Source organism: Ylistrum balloti, unplaced genomic scaffold (genome assembly GCF_031769215.1).
Source record: "Ylistrum balloti isolate Yb309-2 unplaced genomic scaffold, AGI_CSIRO_Ybal_v1 Utg370964, whole genome shotgun sequence".
NCBI lineage: Eukaryota > Metazoa > Mollusca > Bivalvia > Pectinida > Pectinidae > Ylistrum > Ylistrum balloti.
The window spans coordinates 440,415-461,424 of record NW_026782542.1 but is presented as its reverse complement, the minus strand read 5'-3'; the positions used below and the strand labels follow the sequence as shown (position 1 = coordinate 461,424).

The 21,010-nt window shown below is 35.6% G+C and overlaps 1 protein-coding gene across 1 annotated transcript in view; it reads right to left on the bottom strand.

The window, feature by feature from the left end:
- The window catches only part of LOC132559785 (transcription elongation factor SPT5-like), a 55,243-nt gene extending 34,690 nt beyond the window's left edge, over positions 1-20,553 (bottom strand). The window contains exon 1 of the mRNA XM_060224412.1: positions 20,502-20,553. Within this exon, the coding sequence (XP_060080395.1) occupies positions 20,502-20,553 (52 nt within the window). The remainder of the gene's footprint in view (positions 1-20,501) is intronic.
- Positions 20,554-21,010: the final 457 nt, after the last annotated feature.

Sequence of the window (21,010 nt, the reverse complement as noted above, 5' to 3'; positions counted from 1 at the left end):
GTGCTTGGACTAAAGAAACTTAAAGAAATCCGAAAACCTGATCTATTTGGACCACGTAACCAGTCAGAAACATCGCTGTGATTATTATTGAAATCGACATCAAGCGCTGTTGCATATAGTTCGTTATTGTTGTAGAGAAAACTAGCAGGAATTTCAGTGACATCCACCTGCCTGGTATATATGCCTCAGGTAAGCAATTCTAAAAACACTGGTAGGATGTCAAGAAGAGACGAGGTTACACTTGTCACAGTGTAATGACCAAATATCTTGTGTTTCTTATGATAGATGATTTATGATGTTGTCACTGTGTTACAGCAAAAATCCAATATCTTCAACAATTTCTACTATTGGCTAGTTAATATGAGCCCAGTCACGCCAAGATATAAACTACGTCAGGATTACTGTCGCTACATTGACCACATCTATACTGTAAGGAAAATTTTCACTTTATCGGAAGTTAACACAAAGCATGGTGCTCTGTGAGACATGGTACTCTCTTCATAATGAAATTACAAGTGTTTTACACCATTATAAAAAGCTCCAAACTTCGTTGGAATTTAGGAAAATTATACCTACAGATTTAAATACTACTAAAACTGAATAATAGTTATAGGATAGTTGAAAAGATTAGAAGGATCAGTATAACTCGATAAAGTGTAGCAATGGCTATTCCAGGACATTCAAAAATGCATGTATTCCTTACATCAATGTGTATGTCACATTTTGTCTCAGTTCGTCACTACCTACATCCGGTCCGTCCCGTGGTTTAGAACTCTCAATATGGGGACATGTTCAGCTTCCATTCCGCTGCCAATACAATCCTATCGATACAACCTGATAGGGAAACAACTGTGGAAGATCAAAATCATACTGGAATTATTCAAATGTCGCCGAAAACACCAGACAAACTTGCAAGTGAAACTAACGAATTCGGCAATTAGATATTGTCAGGTACTATGGCGTTATCTTTAACTTAAAGTTGTAGTAATCTAAAACAATTTGGTAAAATAGACATAACGTTTTCTCAATTTTGAAATCAAGGCAACTGGTTCTGCCGATGGCAGATCAGTGGGTGAAATATATGTTGATAGCCTTTTTCATTAATTTAATATCGATATACCGTGTAGTTTAGTTAGTTTCGCGGGAAAGATGTTTTCGCTATTTCGCGGCACATTAATGTGGTCGCGAAAATATAACCCGTGAAATAATGGGGCACGTGTGTATAGATATCCTTCCAATTTAAGATCGTGAATTTGTTATTTGTTAAAATAATATTCGATCGTTTTAAAACGAAATCGCGAAAATTTTGACCTGTGAAAACTAGCAGCTGTACGGTAGATGACGGTTTTAGATTTCCTAACGTCATGCTATCTTAGGGAGAAGAATTTATGAGTAAGAATAGGCTTACATCTTGGAACCGCAGTGATGGTGTGCACTTAGCTATCGCAGGCTGTTTACAGCGCGCAATGATATTACCAAAGATCAATTGATTCAGGGCCAGCTTGTGGTTTTTAAACGACCATGATCTATTCTTATAGAATTTAACTGCATAGTCATCATCACCTTTATTAGGCCTGCTAATAATTTATAAATTTGATTTGTACAATTCCACCGGCGAAATGGAGTTTTGATAAATCAAATCATGCCTTAGTATGTGACGAGTTATTATACTGTCAAAATAGGCAATTTTCTCTTACTTAACCTCCTCTCTGTAATTAGAAATGGGATCGTCCTCTTTAATATACAGTTGAGTTTATATAACGTGTGAAGGGAAAACAGGTTAGTGATTGACGTCAGATTTTTCCACGTGGAATCAACTTACTTTCCACAGAGTTAAGTGGCACATTAATCTCGGTTTCCTTCCTCAGACGACGTGATTTTGTTTTAAATTGTAAAAGTGAGGAGGTGGTAAGAGGTGAAATGTCAATGATAACTTGGTCAGTGTAGTTGTGAAAAAACAGCTCTTTGGTCGAACGACGTTACGCATTTAAAAAACATTCAAATGCAGACCTTACCATCTATCTCACTGTCATTGTAAGTTGGCCAACAGCAATTGTCTATCAAACCCTGGTTTAAAGCCAATCAGGTAGAATTTCAATATCGCATATATCTACAACATAAATCCATAATAAACGAAATTCGAAAGTGTTCTTAAGACATGTGTTGTTGTTTTCTTCGTTCGGAATATATACATGCTTGGTTTGAAAAAAAAAACATCAAGTAAACACCAATATGGTAACATATTCAAATCTAAAATTCCATACAACTTGGGCAAAACATGAAAAAAAAATTACTCGAAGACTTCTGAAAAAGGACAAAGAGAATAAGACCTTGTGTTCTGTAAGCGTAAACGTATTCTGCTTCACCGATGACGCCTGCCATGTAAACCTTCTCAAATTAAAACAATGTATACAACAACGGAACCAACATGCAAACTCGAGAGCATCAAATAGTCTTGAATAATTTCATGTCGCGCAAAGAAATAGAATATTTTTCAATGAGATCACGATGGCAACCGCTAAACTTCCCCATAATTTTCATCAACCTGCATTTTTTAAGCTTTTGTGTTACGCGTTTGTCTGTCGGTTGACGATTTCTTGCACGGAAATCGTGATAATGGGAACAGGCCCTTGAATATAGACCGTGATGTTTCAATATTAGATATCAATAGATTGGAGATGCAGGGCTATTGCTATCCATAAAGGTAAAATTCACAATAGCGAAATTGAAATCATCGCGTTTATCATAAAACTTAAAGGGAAGCTGTCCAGTTTAATTCCGTTGTAGGAAAAGATCTGAGATAAGAAGCTGATGTAGAAGAGTCTCGTGTATCTTTAATTCTTGTGGATATATACGATGGCCATAGTCAATAAATTTCTAGTTATCTAAAGACAAGACGTCATCAATATATCTGAAGGTGAAATAAAACGACTTTACTAGGTCTTTGTAACCGATTTTGAGAAGTTCTTCAAATAAATTAAGCCTCATATGAAAATCAAAAGTCGCCCAACAGAGGGGCGCAGTTAGTTCAATAGGTATGTCAATAGTTTGATGGAAGATCTTACCACCAAACTCAACAACAAAAACTCGATCATTTTTATGATTTCGTCCTCCGTGTAGCACAGGTTATGAGCATCATTAACAATACTTAGACAAAACAGCTGTAGGATTATGTTTAATTCATAGTTTGGCTCTACTGTATCCTATCCAAATGTTTGTCAAATGGTGTTATATATTCGTGCGTCTTTTGTGTAATTATCGCCATTACAGGTTGTCGACTGGTGGACTATTAGTCCATGGCTTTAGCCCTAACCTGTATTTTCATTCATTTAAAATGGTGTTGTCCACAATTTACACATGTACTTGACGTTCTTCCAAAATTATCAGATGTATGACAATTACGAAAGGACGAGTTCTTAAGGACGGAACAGCTGTATGACGTAGTTTAACTTTGTAGAGTTTGGCTCTACTTTATCCTATTCAGATCAAATGGAATTATTAATTTGTGTGTTCTTTCGTTCAATCTTCCTAACACACTTACAGCGAAATGCTTTCTGTTCAACTTGCAATGAACGAGCGTAAAAATTAATTATAACTTTAAATTCCTATATCCACGCTAGCACTAATTAAATAGGATTTATGCCAAAACAAACGTTGACATAATTCGTCCTTCAAACTTACGCTGTGATGGTGACTTAAGATAGTGACAGCAATTTTCTGCGTGCTTAATCAGACTTTTTATTGGCTCGTGGCCAATTATACCATCTAAAACAACACTACAAATAGATCGTCTTTACAGCCTCAATTGCCGTGGAAAAGTGATGGAATCGTTTTTAATTGTTGTGAAGTTATAATAACTTTTCAGGATTATCAACACAATAATTGTTCTCTGAATTGAAATTATCTGTGACGAACTAATTCAGGCATGGTGATTCAGCATTATCCATCTCTGTTTCAATCACGTACATGATAAACTCACGAGGTTGCCGTGCAAGAAGTGATTAGTGATGGAAAGTCACGTAATACTAATGCAATCATGCGTTAGTGTTTCCTATTTTTATGTTCACTTGAATTCAATATTTCTTTCTTTTGGTCCCTTCCAGACAAGGTTTTGGAACCTGAATGACAATATAAAATCTTTAGCCTTTAAAATTGCTTCGTTATTGGGTTGGTCTATGACTTCAGTCTAGGAGGGTTAACGCTGTAGGGGATGGAGGGTTCTAGTTTTTTCCAGTACGAAGTGATATTTGTGATGTGATGTTGAACAAGCTTCCTTATTGGTCTGATGTACTCCAGTCTGTGAGAGTTAACGCTGTAGGAGGGAATTCTAGATTTCCCAGTACGATTGTTGTGATGTGATGTTAAACAAGCTTCCTTATTGGTCTGATGTACGATTTCAGTCTGTGAGTGTTCACCCTGTAGAAGGGATTCTAGTTTTCCAAGTACGACTGTGGTGATTTGATGTTAAACAAGCTTCCTTATTGGTCTGATGTACGAATTCAGTCTGTGAGGGTTCATGCTGTAGAAGGGATTCTAGTTTCCCCAGTACGACTGTTGTGATGTGATGTTAAACAAGCTTCCTCATTGGACTGATGTACACTCCAGTCTGTTAGGGTTGACTCTGTAGGAGGGGATTCTAGTTTTCCCAGTACGATTGTGGTGATGTAATGTAAAATATATATCAGGACGTGATGCAAATCATTTCGTCTATTATTCATTGCGTATATCATTTTTAAACTGTGATTTTTTTATCTTTTCTTTTACTTCTCGCTGTTTTACCAAAACCTTAAAACAAGAAGATAGTATTTTGGCGTGAGGCATTTAATAGGTTATTCTTTCTGTATAGAATGTATTTCCGAGATTTCTGTTCGGCAGTTTAAGGCCATCCTGTGAGATATCGATAACAATGACGGTTTTATTTCTAGAGTTGGCCAGTAAAAACTGTATTTCAGTATTATTATCATTTATCATCATTACAGTCTGAACGGCCTGACAACACATAATAGGTCATTAGGGCTATCATCCGGTAAAACACAGCGATTCAGAAAGGAAACAACATCAAACAAACTAAACGGTAAAAGACAAATTCTAAAAATCTTACCCACAAAAGATTGTAAGCCATTGTCTGTTATATAGACCAACATTTTTCAGATAACCTAGAACTTTATTAATCTCAACAGTTTCATGAAGAGTTAGACTTGTAAGGTTACGATAAAAAGAATTCTCAACTAGACAGAAGGTCAAAGCAGTCCGACAAAAGATGTTTAACGATGAATTGCTCATCACTTTCTATGCTTATCCTTTTCTTCGCCTTTCAATATATATGCATGTGTAAGTTATGTATGGCCCATCCGAAGACGGGCAAGCAACTTCATCTCGGTAGTTGTCTCTATAATATTATTTCACACAGAAATAAAGTGACGTTACAAGTTAGAATGCCACGAAATCTTTACAATTTTTGATAAAAAGGAAAAAATGGAGCATGAAGGGATGAAATTAGAATAACCTAATTGAGCTTGGCTTCATTTCGATGTAAAACAGACCTGTACATTTCAACTTTACCCATGACCAATGATCACTAAAGTTTAACCAGGTTAAGATGCTGATGATATAATGTGATAAGGTGAGCTTACTTTTCGCGTCTACTTTTTCCGACTCGGAACGGCCCGTTTTTACCTGCCCTATTTAGCCTGATATACAGAGGCGATATCGTGAAATTAAATTCTAACTAGGTCCTTCATTTGTGTAGGACAGAAAGCTGTGGAGAAAGGTTCCCCATAAGATCGGTATTGATTACATTTTGCTCTGTTGAGATCAATATTGTGAGCTAAACTTGATCGTTATAATACCATCCATGGTAAAATCGGTTTTACTTTCTTGGGAAATCATTCTTATTATATTCGCATAAAATGTCGAGGTTTCCTGCACGAGATGTAATACAAAGTTATTTCAGCGACTAGAGAATATGTAGCCCGTCAGACCCGTCCCATACCCTCCCATTACCAAATTGAAATTTATTATAGGGTATGAAGCTTTATCCTGTGATCCCAATGAAAATCAAGCGTATAGAAGACCTCTACACCATCCGGGCTTTTTGCCATTCCGCTCAAGCCTATTTTCCTAAAGCCGACATGAGCAACATGATAATGATCGGTTAAGTTGTTTTTGACGTGTGGGACTTGTGACCTGTTGTTGAACAAGTGACATTCCCTACAATCGTCAGATGCGATCGGTTAAGACCTTGGTTTGACACCTTCAGCGGCGGTAGGGATGATGTGAAGAACATGCACTGAAATGAAAGCGACTGACGATTTTTTCCCCCTCGTAGACCGATATATGATTTCTGATAGTTTCGCTGCAGTATTACATGTTGGTTGTGACAGCATGTTACAACATCCACTGAATTATTATGATCAACCGTGTGTATCTAACATAATGATCTCCCTTCTATGTTTCTTCAGATGATGAATGGAGCTTTCAGGGAAGGAAAAAAAAGATTATCCTACAAACGTCCAATTTAGTTTGTTCTCTGGCACAAACATTCAATAGGCATTTGTATTGAGATTTTTTTCCAAACAAAGGACAAATCAGCATTCATTTCCTTCACATTTAATATCTAGCTAGTTTATTTTTGTTTTCATTGTAGAATTTTATCGATGACATAAACGATATGACAAAGCAAGCATGTCCAAAATAAGATATTTGAACCAACTCAAAAGGTTCTTATTAACAAACACAATTTAACTAATCTTAAGATATCGGAATATCGAAATCTCATTCTTGGATAATTTTCAATTTCAGTCTTCTGTCAGCTGTAATTTTCAGGTGAACACATCCGTTTAGTACAAAAACATCATTAATTGCGTAAGATAATGCAACCATTAAGCTTCGACGATTAAGATTGAAATATTTCATCTTGAGTTACATTGGTCTTAGGTTAGAAATAAATGGATGATTATTAGCTAATAATAGAAGAAAATTAATTCATCTACATAATTAATGGACCCATGTTTTCTACAGACAGCCGGTAAAGCAAACGTGTAACATTACATTACAAGAGTAGACGAGTAGAGCTCTCCAATGGCAGCTTAACCTCTGGGACCAATGTCTAGAACCGCTCGCATTTTACAAATGTAAAATCGGCAGGTTGGACATCTATTTCCACGCATCACGTGATGGTTTGTCAGGTTTGTAGCGCCTAAACAACACCGGACAATTATTGACAGGGAGTTAATAAAACCAGAAACAGATTTATCCGTATAATTCAAACGAATTTTCTTACTGGTTTACGAAGATAAATCTCGCTTTCATCTTAATTATTCATGGTAGCGGCGCTTTAATCTCGCGCCGTGTAAACGATAGTAGCGTTTTCTTCTATAGAAGCGTGGCTTGTGTTCTGATACTGGTCCCATGGCGCACCACGGCACGAATCTGACTGGCTCTCTGTAACAGAGCTGATGATAACGACAAGGTAGATAATCGTGTACTTGGATCTTGATCTACAAAGAGTTTTCGTTCCTCACACTTACCTACAAAAGGAACGGTGTACAGATGTATGCACGTTGACATTGATCGCAATTAACTGCACTTTATCTTGTTTTAATTCAAATCATTGAACCAAAAAAGGGAGAAAACAAATCAAAACATTGATATACATTTTTTAATCTTGGCCAATTTTGATGAAGGTTAAGCCAGTCATGCTGTCCATTTTCTTGAGATAAGCAGCAACTTGTGTGACCATAGCCAACTACACATGTCCGGGGCAAGAAGAATTTATTTCCAAATTGGACTTTTCGCATGAGGCCCTACAACACAAATTAAATGTGCAAATCGATTAGTTTGCAAAATAATTTAAAATGTCATCTCAACAACAAATATACATCAAATCAGGCAAATATCACGTTCTAAAAGGAATATTTTTCTCAAACGCATATCATTTTCAATTATTTCATTTATAGAGACTGAACCTGGAAGTATTAATTGAAGCCGGAAGTACAAATTGAACCTGGAAGTATAAATTGGTGACTCGAACAATTTGCTGTGAAGATCGTCAACTTTTTTAAAGAGTAATGGGACAGGAATTTTGTTGTTTACATGTAACGTATCCGGTACACATGCCCTTAACATCATTTTGTTATATGTCAGTATATAAATATGTTGAACATCTTATCATTATTACGAAAAATTAACATCCCGAGCCTGTATTGTCCTCATCATTAGGTCCTAAACAGAGTTCTAGTGGCCGCTCTTCATTTTCTACGATGTGTATCCGTAAATACTACAAAGGTAGGTATAACATTTCTTAACTCATGATTTTTAATTAAGGGGTTTGAATAGGAGAATTATACCGTTATTGTTATTTGCTTACCAAACCTGATCTCTGACATATGTAAAACTATCTACTCGGGATAAACATGTCGCCCTATTAAACACACTATAACGTCCCTAATGATAAGGTATTACCTTAATGGACCCCAAAGTAGAATAAATAGGCATTGCTTCCACTCAAAGGTTACCCCTGATGTGCGGTGCTATATTTCATACGCCTCACTCAGTGTGAATCCGCGACAGTTATAGAACTACTTTCCAGAAACTTCATACGCCAAGAATACTAGCGATGTCATTTGGCAAGGTTGACAAGGTGATCGTTGTTTTATGACAGACACCACAGACACTAGCGGCGTCACCCTGGTGGGATACAGGACAAAGATTGATGACATCACTTAAATACAGTATAAGAGTGTGTTTTTGTTCTATAGAACTAACATTGCCGCATCAATTACTGAAATTACCATTATTAGAAATGGTGGAACACTTTGACAGAAAACGGTTAATTGATTATAACCCTCTTAGATAGCTTACAACTAACATATAGGTAATGTATAAATCATTTAATGCAACATTAAATATTGCTCCAACGAAAATTAAAAATCATCGGTTAAGTATGATATAATTTTCACCATAGGATTCGCTTTATGCATTCCTTGTTACTTAATTAGATGAGAAATGGTGGATGCATAAACGTATATGTGGTGGTGAATAATTTTGTCGTAACAGCAATATCTAAAATGTCCCCTTTTAGTTAACTGATATGGACATTCCTGAGAAATCACACACAGTGAGAGGGGGAAGGGAATGCATGTTGGTTGTCAATTTAAGAGGATTAAACATAGCCATGAATAAAACAAAAATAACTCCCATAACAATGGATGATTCTACAGTAAAGTGTGCAACACACAGCACACTTTGCTCCCATGTGTGTCTTCGACGAATTCGCTGGCTGTCGGTACCTAGTGCTATAAAATTAATAAGTTAGTAAATTTTTACATTTCTGGTATCGAACATTGAAATCCAACAAAAATCCGTTATCTTCCGGTTTTCGAATCCTGGTTTCTCTCTCAATAATACATAACCTTGCAATCTAGTCTTAGAAACGCATCGCAATCCTTCTGTGGATTACAAACGTTTCGGAGATTTATAGAATCAAACGTGCAAGTTGTCGCAATAAAGTATGAGAGGACGCCGGAAGTACGAGAGCAGGATTGATCTAGACGTTAATCTCAATCAGACACAGCCGTTTGTCGGAGTTGGCATATACACCCCCATCCGTTTCTCGCTGTAAAATCGTGTTTCGTATCCATAAAGTCTGCTATTTGAAATCGTCTTTTTTTTTAAAGAATAAAAGAGCCTACTTTCCCATACTACTGTTCTAAGACATTGGTTTAGTTGCTACGTATATAAGTATGCAGGATTAATAATAGTATTTTCGATGGAGATTTGCGCCACACTAGATATGGCAATTACGTTTGTTCCTCCCGATGTGCATTAAAATTGGAAGCTAGAATATGTGTATTGGAATATGGTGTTATGAATGAAAACAAGAGTACAAGTCAATGGAATAGATGTTAGAAGATAAGAAATGACGAAGTCGATTAAGGAATAGCACTATTTGCACACCAAATTTAAAAAATATAATACGTTATTTTGTCTGAAATGGTGTAGTAATATCTGAAATAACTTAATTGAACGTAGAAAACAAATGTACACGGAATAATTCTGCGGTCGAAACGAGATCACGTGATACCTGAGGTTTAAATGTTACTGTTCTTACACCTACATGAATTGGTGTTAAATACAAATTGTAATATTTTGTAAACCATTCGCTTTACTTTTTAATTGAATGATGATATATAACCTATAGAAATGGTGACTTGATGCACGTAAATGAAATATTCAGAATAGGTTTAATGTGTCTTTTCAGCGCAGTAACAATTTCTAAATCATTTCTGTGCTTGGTTGACTTACGCTTTTTGCTGCTATGATATACAAAACCTTCCACAACTGCGGCAGACGATTTTTTTTCAGAGAATTTATTTATATGGTAGTCATATTTCTGTGTTCTGTGTAATCGCCGTTAATTAGTCGTATTCGGCGAGAATTTGACGCAGACGTTAGTGGCACGTGGTCTGGTGTGTAACGAGCGTGCATTGTTACAGTGTAAATCTCGACAGGCACGGTACAGGCTCTGTGACAATGATATATGATGGTGTTCATAATTCATTCTTCTGATTCCCAAAGGACTACAATTAATTCAGACGGTTCTGGCCTTTTCGACCGACCTATCGACAGACACGCTTAATTCTAGCGTCATTATTCACAAATTTAGAGGGAAAGAAGCAGTAAACAGATGTACTATATATGCTCACAATTTTTTCTATCATCTTTCCGTTTCCATAGCTCACATGTCGGTATACCGAAAACAGATCTATCGTAAACATATGTTCAGCAAATGTCAATATTGAAACGTGAAGTGATTTTGTTTTCCAAATACACAAATAAGGGGAAAGAGAACTATTGATTTCATTGTACCAGATTATCAAAGATTTATGTATTTTTAAGGCTGACAGGTCAAGGACACATTTGTTCAAGAGCACGTGAAATCTGTAAAACTACTGCTGCATGATAGGTAGAATTCCGGCGCAATATTCAAATGATCCACAATATTCAGATATACAACGGTTGTCAGTTTTTATTCATGCCCGGAAATTCAAACAAATCATGTATATCTTTTTCATTTAGCCATTTAACTAATTAGAAAAAAAATCAATTGTCCTAATTTATTCAGAACTAGGTACGTATGACACAATTGCATAATAACAGGTGCCTCGTACCTTCTAGTGATGTAAAAGTACATGACCATCAATTATTCACTGCAGTGTGTAGAGACATGCTCAAAACTTCTCCACCCGTGATAGAGAACTAGAAAAGCAATTAACGGATTAACTGAAAAGTGAAATACCACGCAGACAAAAAAATCAAATGGAAGCCATTTTAAGCCGTTGTTCAAAATTGTCCCTGCGAATAAACATCACTAGATTTTTTCATGAATAAAAGCAAAAAAAAAAAAAAAAAAAACAGAAAGAAAAAATCCTTTCCTATCCGTTTGCAAGATATAACTAATGTACACTAATATCGTGTGTAATCTGTTTTTGTCTGAAATTCCACACGGGGCATATACGATTCGCTAACAGACACAACAACACGTTTATTGAAATTCCTAAAGGAATCGGAGACTTTAACACCGATTTATCATATCCCCAGACTCTGGTTTTTCCCTGATTCCATCACTGACACTCAGCATTTCGATTTTAAGTCTGACAGAGAGGTCAGGTAAATGTTTCCTCCCAATCGGAGGTAAATGTGGCCAGTTATTACATTTGTCTACAAAGATTGACCTATAGTTTTGTCAGAAATATCTGACATTCATTGCCAGTATTGAATACTGAATTGCCGTTCAGGGCGTGCTGCGGACCTAATACTTTTTAATTGCATAAGGAAATGCTAACACGGGTGTGTGTTTTAACACTGAACCCTAAATTCTGATAATTATGTAATAGATTACAAAATATAAACGATACGAAGAATCAACATGTGTTAGAACACTTTCCTTGAATTGTTGCACGGTTTAGAATTTAAGGATATAATTGGCATTCTTCAGAAATTATATACGAAATTCATCGAATGATCGGACTAATGCATGTCCCCATCTAGATTTGACATTTCTTTCTGTCAGTTTGGATTTTTGTCCGTCGCCTCATCGGCTTCACATTTTAGGCTCCTAATACCGCTGATGAGTCCTACAATGACGAATCTGCTGTATTATGCAGTCTGATTTATTGTGTGACTTTACTGTAGGTCACTGAATGTGTACTGAAAGTTTTTAATCACCTGTCTTTCGAGACATTTCTGGTCATTTGTGTGATGAAGGAGACCGTGTAGTCATTGAAACGTCACACTCTAATCTTCTATAGGAGTGTCTATTCCACTGACATGACCAAATTGAAGAAAATGTTCCGAAATATGTATATTAGTAGTTCAAAAAGCTTCGAAACTTTTGAAATCTACTCCTAATTTAATACCAATAGGCGATATCAATATACATCTGCTAAAAATTAATGATATTGACTTTTGTGACATCATGCGTCATGATGATTTGACAAATGTGTTGTCCAATTAGTTAATTGATCATTTAAGTGATACTGTTTGTCCAGAAATTGCTAGAAAAAGTAACCACTGCGGTCTTCGTGTTACTGTCGCTGCCTAAGCACAATGGGAAAAACCTTCAAAAGCAATATTTTAATGAACAGACAGATATTTTGGTCAACGTTCTGATATTATTTCTGCAAATTGGCAAACTGTAAAGAATGAGTCAAATCAAAAGGATGTTTGATATAAACTATTTACAAAAAGAAAAAAATTCTGATATTTTCTAAAGATATATCTCAGCCTTAAAACCGAAACTAATATAGGAAACAGTGTATGGAAGACGCAACTCTCTTGTCGATATGCACCCCTTTATTGAAAGAAATTCAAATAATCTTAAGGTCATTTAGTTCAGATACATTTTTGTATTCATGTGTTATGTGATTGTTATTTGATAACCTGTCTATGGATATTCGTCTATTTCAGATCTTTATGATTCAAATCTACCATCACCAAGTTCTGAAACAAAAACTGATGACTGTCTACCTGATGCCAACATTGTTTTTCTGATGTGTTCTACGATATTTATGTGATGCAAACACATAAAATGTTGAATGTTGAATGTAATGCGAGGAATGAACTTCTGAGTAATTTGTGCAAGGAAGAATATGACTGATGCCAATTTCCAAGTATGTGGTAACTTGTGCTTGTTGCGACACTTTTTCAAAAAGGGTGAAACTGAGTCAGCTGAAAAACATATAGACCTTAATCTTTACTCAGCTATGTATGAAAACTTCTTGAGGAAGTCATTTAATTTATTTACAATCATCTTGTAAATAATGATCGCCTGAACTAACTATAGTCAGGAGTTTTACCCAACCATTCCACAACTGTATAGTTTATCGAATTATTTCACAGTTTACTGATGACTTTTAAAGAACATGAAACTTTCAGTATTGATTTTGTGTGACTTTTTTCTAAAGCATATGATCCTGTTTTGCACATAGACTTATTATTAAATCTTGATAGATATGATATTCTAGGCAAATTTCTATAATTACTGAAAAGCTATTCACTTTATAGAAAGTAGCTCGTTCTAAATACCATACAATCGTTTAAAGCAAACGTGAAATCTTGTGTTACCAGGTTTCTACCCTTGGGAAATCTTTTTTCTCTTAACTTCCACAGAAGATATTTCAAATGCTTTTCGAAAATGAGAGTTGGCCGATGATACCACTGTTGGTCATTTATCCAAAAACATCTTTAATACTGACGGATTGTACACAGAGCTGAATATATGGTTTAAATAGTGGCTTGTAAATTTTAAACCCCCAATAAACTAAAGCATTGCTTCTAACATTGATTTTCATACTAATCCTGAGTCACAATGTGACACCACTATTGAAACTATTGTAGATCGTCACAGACATCTTGGTGTTTATAACATCAATGATAAAAACTATGATTATTATCATTACATTCTTAACGGCCCGTCGACACATAAAATGTCACTAAGATCATCAACCAGTAAAACACACTGCGATTCAAAAAGGAAAAGATATCAAACAAACTAAAAGGCAAAAGACAAATGCTAAAATCTTAAATGGTTATATTACCACGAAAGATTAAAATAGTACGTCGTAGTCTATTATTTAGACCAACATCGGATAACCTGGAATTTTACAAATCTCAACAGTTTCAAAAAGGGTCTTTAGACATGGAACGTTATGATAATAAAATTTCCGAGTAGACAGAAGGTCAATGCAGTCCAATAAAAAATGTTTAATGGTGAATGACTCATTACATCTTATGCCTTGAGGATTATCTTCGCCTTTCAACATATATGAATAAAACTGTAGTATTGATATCAACATTTAGTATATATATTAAATCTACCTTAACTGATATATGCACAAAACGAGGGTTTATATACACCCCTTACTGCAATATGTATGCAGATGCTCAGATAAATGTGAAATTGTAAATGTACAAATTCCAGAACATGTTTAGTATGAGGTAACATGCATTATGACTGGACTACCAATCTTTGCTAGAAAAGTTGTATTCATGATGAACTGTTTGGCAATATCTGGAACAAAGACGAAACAGAAACAGAAAATTAACCATGTTTTGAAATATTCAAGTCGAAAATGCTATGGAATATCTTCTCTGTTGCCTTCTAGAGTTTGAGATTTTTCGAATTATCACTTACGAAATTTAGATAATCACAACATACAAATTCCTTTTTTCAACGTGTATGCTGTCTGTAATAATTCTTCTTTAACAAGTCATTGATAAAACAGTGCATAGATGCTTTTAACATCATTTCACCCAGATACATGTTATCCTGTATTCACGTATATGTAATGGTAACTCTGCGTTTATCTTTAACATTCTATTTTATCATTTGCATTTGTAAACTGGTACATGAACCTCATGTATTAATCAACAAGGGAGACACAATGAATTGAAATGATTTGAGCCGACCCTTTTACAACTATAACCCTATACATCTCATGTCACGTGATCTGATTTTCTGATGGATTAAATTTTTGTTATCGTCGAGGATAGAATAAAACCGCAAAATAAAGACCACTCGAAAATAAAATAAAAGGCCGTTTTCATTATTTTTTATCTAAAGGTTTTGGCGAAACCGCAAAATATTGAGCATTTGAAAAAAATTATTTTAACAGTACACGATACGTCACGTGACATTCGCTCGATATATGACGCCATCTTCTCATTTTAATCAATACCTTGTACAATCTGTTAGCAATCTGTCGCGTATAAAAAGCTGGAATTAAATGGATATATAATCGTCACAGCCTTCCTCTTTTCATTCAACGAAGAACTGAGAATAACAACCAGGAAAAAATATATACCTTGTATCTAAATTGGTAGTTGGTACTCTGGAGACATCTCCTATCTCCATAAACTTCAATCAAATGACACCGGAGAATCTTCAGGACGCCATAGGGATACATCCCTATTTCCTGCCTTCTCCTACTTTTTTGGTTTTTTTACATAACCTACTTTCCAAATAACCGGTTTAACACTGAAGGTCATCTCTGTTTCTTCTATAAAGTGACGACTTCAATAAGAGACGGAAACCCGGGAAAACTACATGTAACGGAATGAAGATGAATCAAGACTACTCAGAAGGCGTCACACAACCCCGGTCTACTCATTCTTGTTTTACCCGTGATTATACAATACACCGTGTTTTGGTATTATCGTACTCTGCTATCTATTTTCATCAAATTGACCCTGATACAATTATTTTTAGTGTACATCTATACAAGGTTTATTTGATAATTGACAAACCAGTGAAAAATTCAAAGAAAAACGTTCTTCTTTATTTACAAATGACTCATCATTATACATATATGTTTAAATTCGTGCTAGAACTCGTGTTTAGCTGTGTTAGTCAGTGTGTTTAGGGCCGATATTAAAATAAATGTTAACGGCGCAAAAACACGTGATTGTGACGACGGTATTGGAATCCAGGGAAATCAAATACATTTATGTATGGTGGCTGTGTTCTCGAGATTACTAATGAATGTATCATGGCGCTATTATAAGGGGAATATTTGTATGATCGTGAGTATCATTGTGTGGCTAGATGCAGATGTGCGCTCACCACGGCGAAGACACGTAGAAGATGAAATAAAAAGAATATCTAAATTGAGAGAGGGAGGTCATATTTGGTCAACCACGTAGGAATTATTTTGTTTTTGCGAAAGACGAACTTTTCTTATTTCAAATGTTTTTTGCCTAGAATACGTACAAAAAAGATCTATATATATGTACACTTCACCCATAATTTGCCTCTCTGAAATCCAGTATTAAAAGTTCCTTTATAATGGTAAAGGCCTCCAAAACACCAAAATTGGAAACAAAAAGCATTAAACACTATAGTTTCATCATAGCATTTCCTTAATGTCATTTCTACATTTAATGTCTCTCAGAAATAGGACAGATGTACCATGCCCTTTTGGAATTCTGTCTGGAATACTGGATATAGGATGTGTCCTTTCGGAAATATCAAGGACCCTGGATGCGCATATGTCTTGAGAGATAAGATCGTGTAATATAATTGTATGCTTTCCTCGGAGGAGATAAAACTATGGGATGTAGCCTTCACTTAATGCTAATTAACGGCAGTAAGAGTTCCAGATCAAAGGTTATGTTGTACAATATTTCATCTCAAGTTATTTAGACCCGTAGAAAGTCTATTTAAGGCGAGATCTTCGGATCTTCACAAATGTTTTCACACTGTTCGAAATACTGTTTACTTTCCCGACTTGCACGAAGTTCTACTAATTACGTCAGTGTGAATACTTTAGAATATGTCCTTACATGCATACCTTGATCCCAAAATGTATATCTTGTCATTTCAACAACAAGCAATAATCGAGAAGCTCAGCCAACGGAAGTGCATGGATCATATGTAGTTTCACTGAATTAAGAGAGACAATAACTGTTTCTATTAAAATGACATTGAAATACGGAAAATATTAGTTATATATTCAAAATAGCGCATTAGCTACGTGACGCAACGTGGTAAAAAGGTAAAGGGACAAATATTAAATATTTTCAGTAGTTTTATGTGATTTCAACTGTACGTCCAACAGCTGAAACATGACTATGTCATGTTGTATATCGCCAGTGAATAAGTATTTTAACAACTAAAGACCTTTCATTAACTGGTACATGAAATCATTGATTTCACATATAACGAACTCGGAAAATGTACGGCCCATCTTAGTGACTCCTTTTATAAACAAGATAAGCGACGTGATATATCGATGTTCGCTATTCAAAGTGTTCCTACTTCCGGCCCACCAACAGGAATCGTTGTTTGTGTATCATTTTGTGCGTCTGTAACAACGGAACAAGTCAATGTATAATTCAAGATGATAACAGATTTCCTTTGTTTTCATTGCGATTCTCACAATGAGTCTTGTTTACTCTCAATGTGCATTGCGACCAAAAACAATCTGACGCCAAACGTCCAGTGGACTAAGCAAATTCGCTTCAAAGTCATATGAAGTAAAGTTTTATTGGCTTAACATAACGGCACACTTGCTGTGTAGTCACTAAGCTTCAAATAATGATCGTTTAATTCCTGTGGATGACATCAAGAAGACAACAATATCATATGATAATTGTGTGTCACGATGTATTAAAAGCTGTCACCGAATATTCTGAAGGTTGTTTCCCCCACCGGTTAGGGAGCTGATAGAAAAGTTTTGCTAAGATTTTATAGAGCTCTTATTAGATCAAAATTAGACTACCGTTCCATTGTGTATGGATCTGCTAGACCTTCATATCTCAAATTATTAGACACTGTTCATCACCAGGGTCTAAGGCTCGCTCTCAACTACAGCAGGTCTCTGTGTAGAGGCTTACGAACCATCACTATATAGTCGTCGAAATAAAATGGCTTTGCAATACACCATTCAGCTAATGTCAAAGCCTTCAAATCCTGCTTTTTCACTAACATTTGATCCAAAAAATAAAACCTTGTTTCAAAACAAACCAAACACCATTCCACCATTCGGTATTCGGATTTCCGCTCTTTTACAAAGCACAAAGATTGATATTAACCAAATTCAGTCATTTGAACTAAGGAAATTACACCCTGGCTCACCTGAAGTTGACGTTTCATTTCATGGAATAGTTAAATCAGACACTGACAGTTACACCTTTCGATCATCCTTCGCGAAATTGGAGTTAAAATATGAAAATTTCTACTTTTATATACTGATGGTTCTAAAGATAATGATAAGGTTGCCGCGGCCATGGTTACACAAGATGAAGCCTATGGATGCCGGCTACCGAACCACGCCCAAATATTCTCGGCGGAAACGCCCTTGAGTGTATTCAGTCGAACAAAGTAATGAGAGCTGTAATCTATTCATACTCTCTTTCTGTACTACAAAGTCTTAACAATAGAAATATCGAAAAACAAATTCATTCATAATACATTAATACTATATCACGAACTTGCCTTTTACTTTCGTATTGCTTTGCAGGTTTCCTGTGCACATGGGAATACTAGGCAATGATAAAGCAGGTCGTGCCGCAAAGAAAGCTTTATCGCTACCATCTGTTGTTTTTTTTAACTCCATTTTACCGATTTTAAACCATTTATTAAAAAATAGTTAACAGCTTAGTGGCAGGAGGAATGGATACATATACCAATGATAAATCGCACTCCGTAAAACCTAATATCGATGAATGGTTTCCATGCTAGAGAGACAACCACCCGAGAGGAAGTTGTCCTTGTCCGTCTTCGGATGGGTCATACATACCTTACACATTCATATCTGTTGAGAGGCGAAGATAATCCTCTGTGCATAGGATGTTAAACATTTTTCATTGGACTGCATTGATCTTCTGTCTACTCGAGAATGTTTTTATCGTAACATTACATGCCTAAAACCCCCTTTTGAAACTGTTGATATTTGTAAAATTCTACATTACCTGAAATATGTTGGTCTATTTGAGTGTCTATGACGTACCATTTTAATCTTTTGTATTGATATACCCGTATTTTTTAGCATTTGTCTTTTATCTTTTGGTTTGTTTAATGTTATTTCCTTTTGGATCGCTGTGTGTTTTACCGGTTGGTGGCCCTAATGACCTTTTATGTGTTAATGGGCCGTTAAGAATGCAATAATAATAATAACAATATCCATTGTAGACCATTTATTCAACAATCAATACAATCTTGATCATTAAATATATTTGTTGTGATTATAGATTGTGACATCGAAATAACATGGAAAACAACATGAAAAGCAAAAATAGAACAAAAACACGGAGAATTTAGATGGAAATGTAAATACATGTACTTATGTATCGGTGACCACTTGCAAACGTCATATCGACTTGGACTTACGACTTTTATTGGTCAGAACAGCATGATTGAAAAATCTAAACTATGATAGAGTGCAAGTTTCCCTTAAAAGTCAAGCGTCTGTAGGCATTTCAAATTTACGGAATCAGAACCTTAAGTAGATATGTCAGAAATCTTACTATAGGTCATGTCTCACAGGAAAACAGCTTCCGCTTGTATCACAACGCATGCGCAGTGAAAGGTATGGGCTCTAAACAGGAAACCGTACACGATGTACCATGACTGGTAACTGTTAAGGTTGTCGGAAATCGGTCTTCTCTCAACAGTGTGTGTTAATGTTTTTACGTTTCGCCATTTTTGTCTGCATCAGTATGTACAGGTATCTCACATAGAGATTCACAATATGGCCTCAATATTCAGGATTAAGTCCTTAGATCTGATATGATACACTAACATTACAAGCTACTTGGCCTCCTTGCGAGGCATGTAATACATTGAACTCTCAGTTGCACTACATGGAAGAGAGGTATGACACAATGATGTAGGTATGTTCTAGGTACAAGTGTTCGCTTAGTATATTGTCTTAGGTCATCAAGTTACACTTCCTTCGCCAGAAAATGTTTGAAGAGCTTGTAAGGATAAATAAATAATTTAAAAAATCAATACTTCTGGTATATAAAAAGGATATTATCTCTGGGTTATATCCGTTCTTTCGGTCCGGCACACCTAATAGTTTAATATACTTTGATAGATTACACTCTAAGCTTCTAAAACATCCATAAAGATACTTGCAGGTCATGTCTCACAGGGAGTCAGTTTCCGGTTGTACCACAATGCGCACAAACAAAGTCATCTTCAAGGCATTAATGCTAACAACGTAAAGCATATTTCTTTGGAAGCCAGATATATCATGACAAAGCGGTTAGTCATTCGCTTTGTTTTAATTTCATATAAACCAACTAACTCTTTCTTCTTCTATGGTCACAATGACCTCAGTACCCTGATAACCTAGAATTAAAAAATACCACTTTTCTGAACGTCTAGTATAAAAACAGGATTAAACGGAGCATGAGTGTGCATTTATTTTCCTTCTAAAATGTTTTCAGAGCATATACTGAAATCATACGAGGTGTTTTTCAAGAAAATGAAATACCTCCGTTGATCCAATTTGCCCATGACACAATTTTTTCCACACTTTGCTTCATCTTGAACTTACGCGGGGTATTCAAGAGTGCTATAAAAAAAACATACTTATGACGCCTGCAACAGAAAATCGAGGTCTGAAGCAACGTTTTAAGACAATATTTATCTTATTTCACAAAGATGCCATTCAAATCAAGATCCAATTATGTAAGCTCCCAAATTTGGAAATGGGCAACAAAGAATGCAACAACGGACATCGTACTTCTTATATATATATGACATGCATGTCTGAATGAAATCGTTACGTCGTCAATCAACGTGCCTAACGTAATATAGAACAACCGTCCTTGCCCCCATATTTAGAAAGTTATGCTAGATGATATTTCAAATACAAGTTTACAGACAATACATCAACGATACATCAAGAGGAAATCTTATCTGTAATGCCACCGACAAATTGTTCCCAATCAATTTATTCTCATATGGAAACAACAGTTATTAATCCCAGAAATGCTTAAA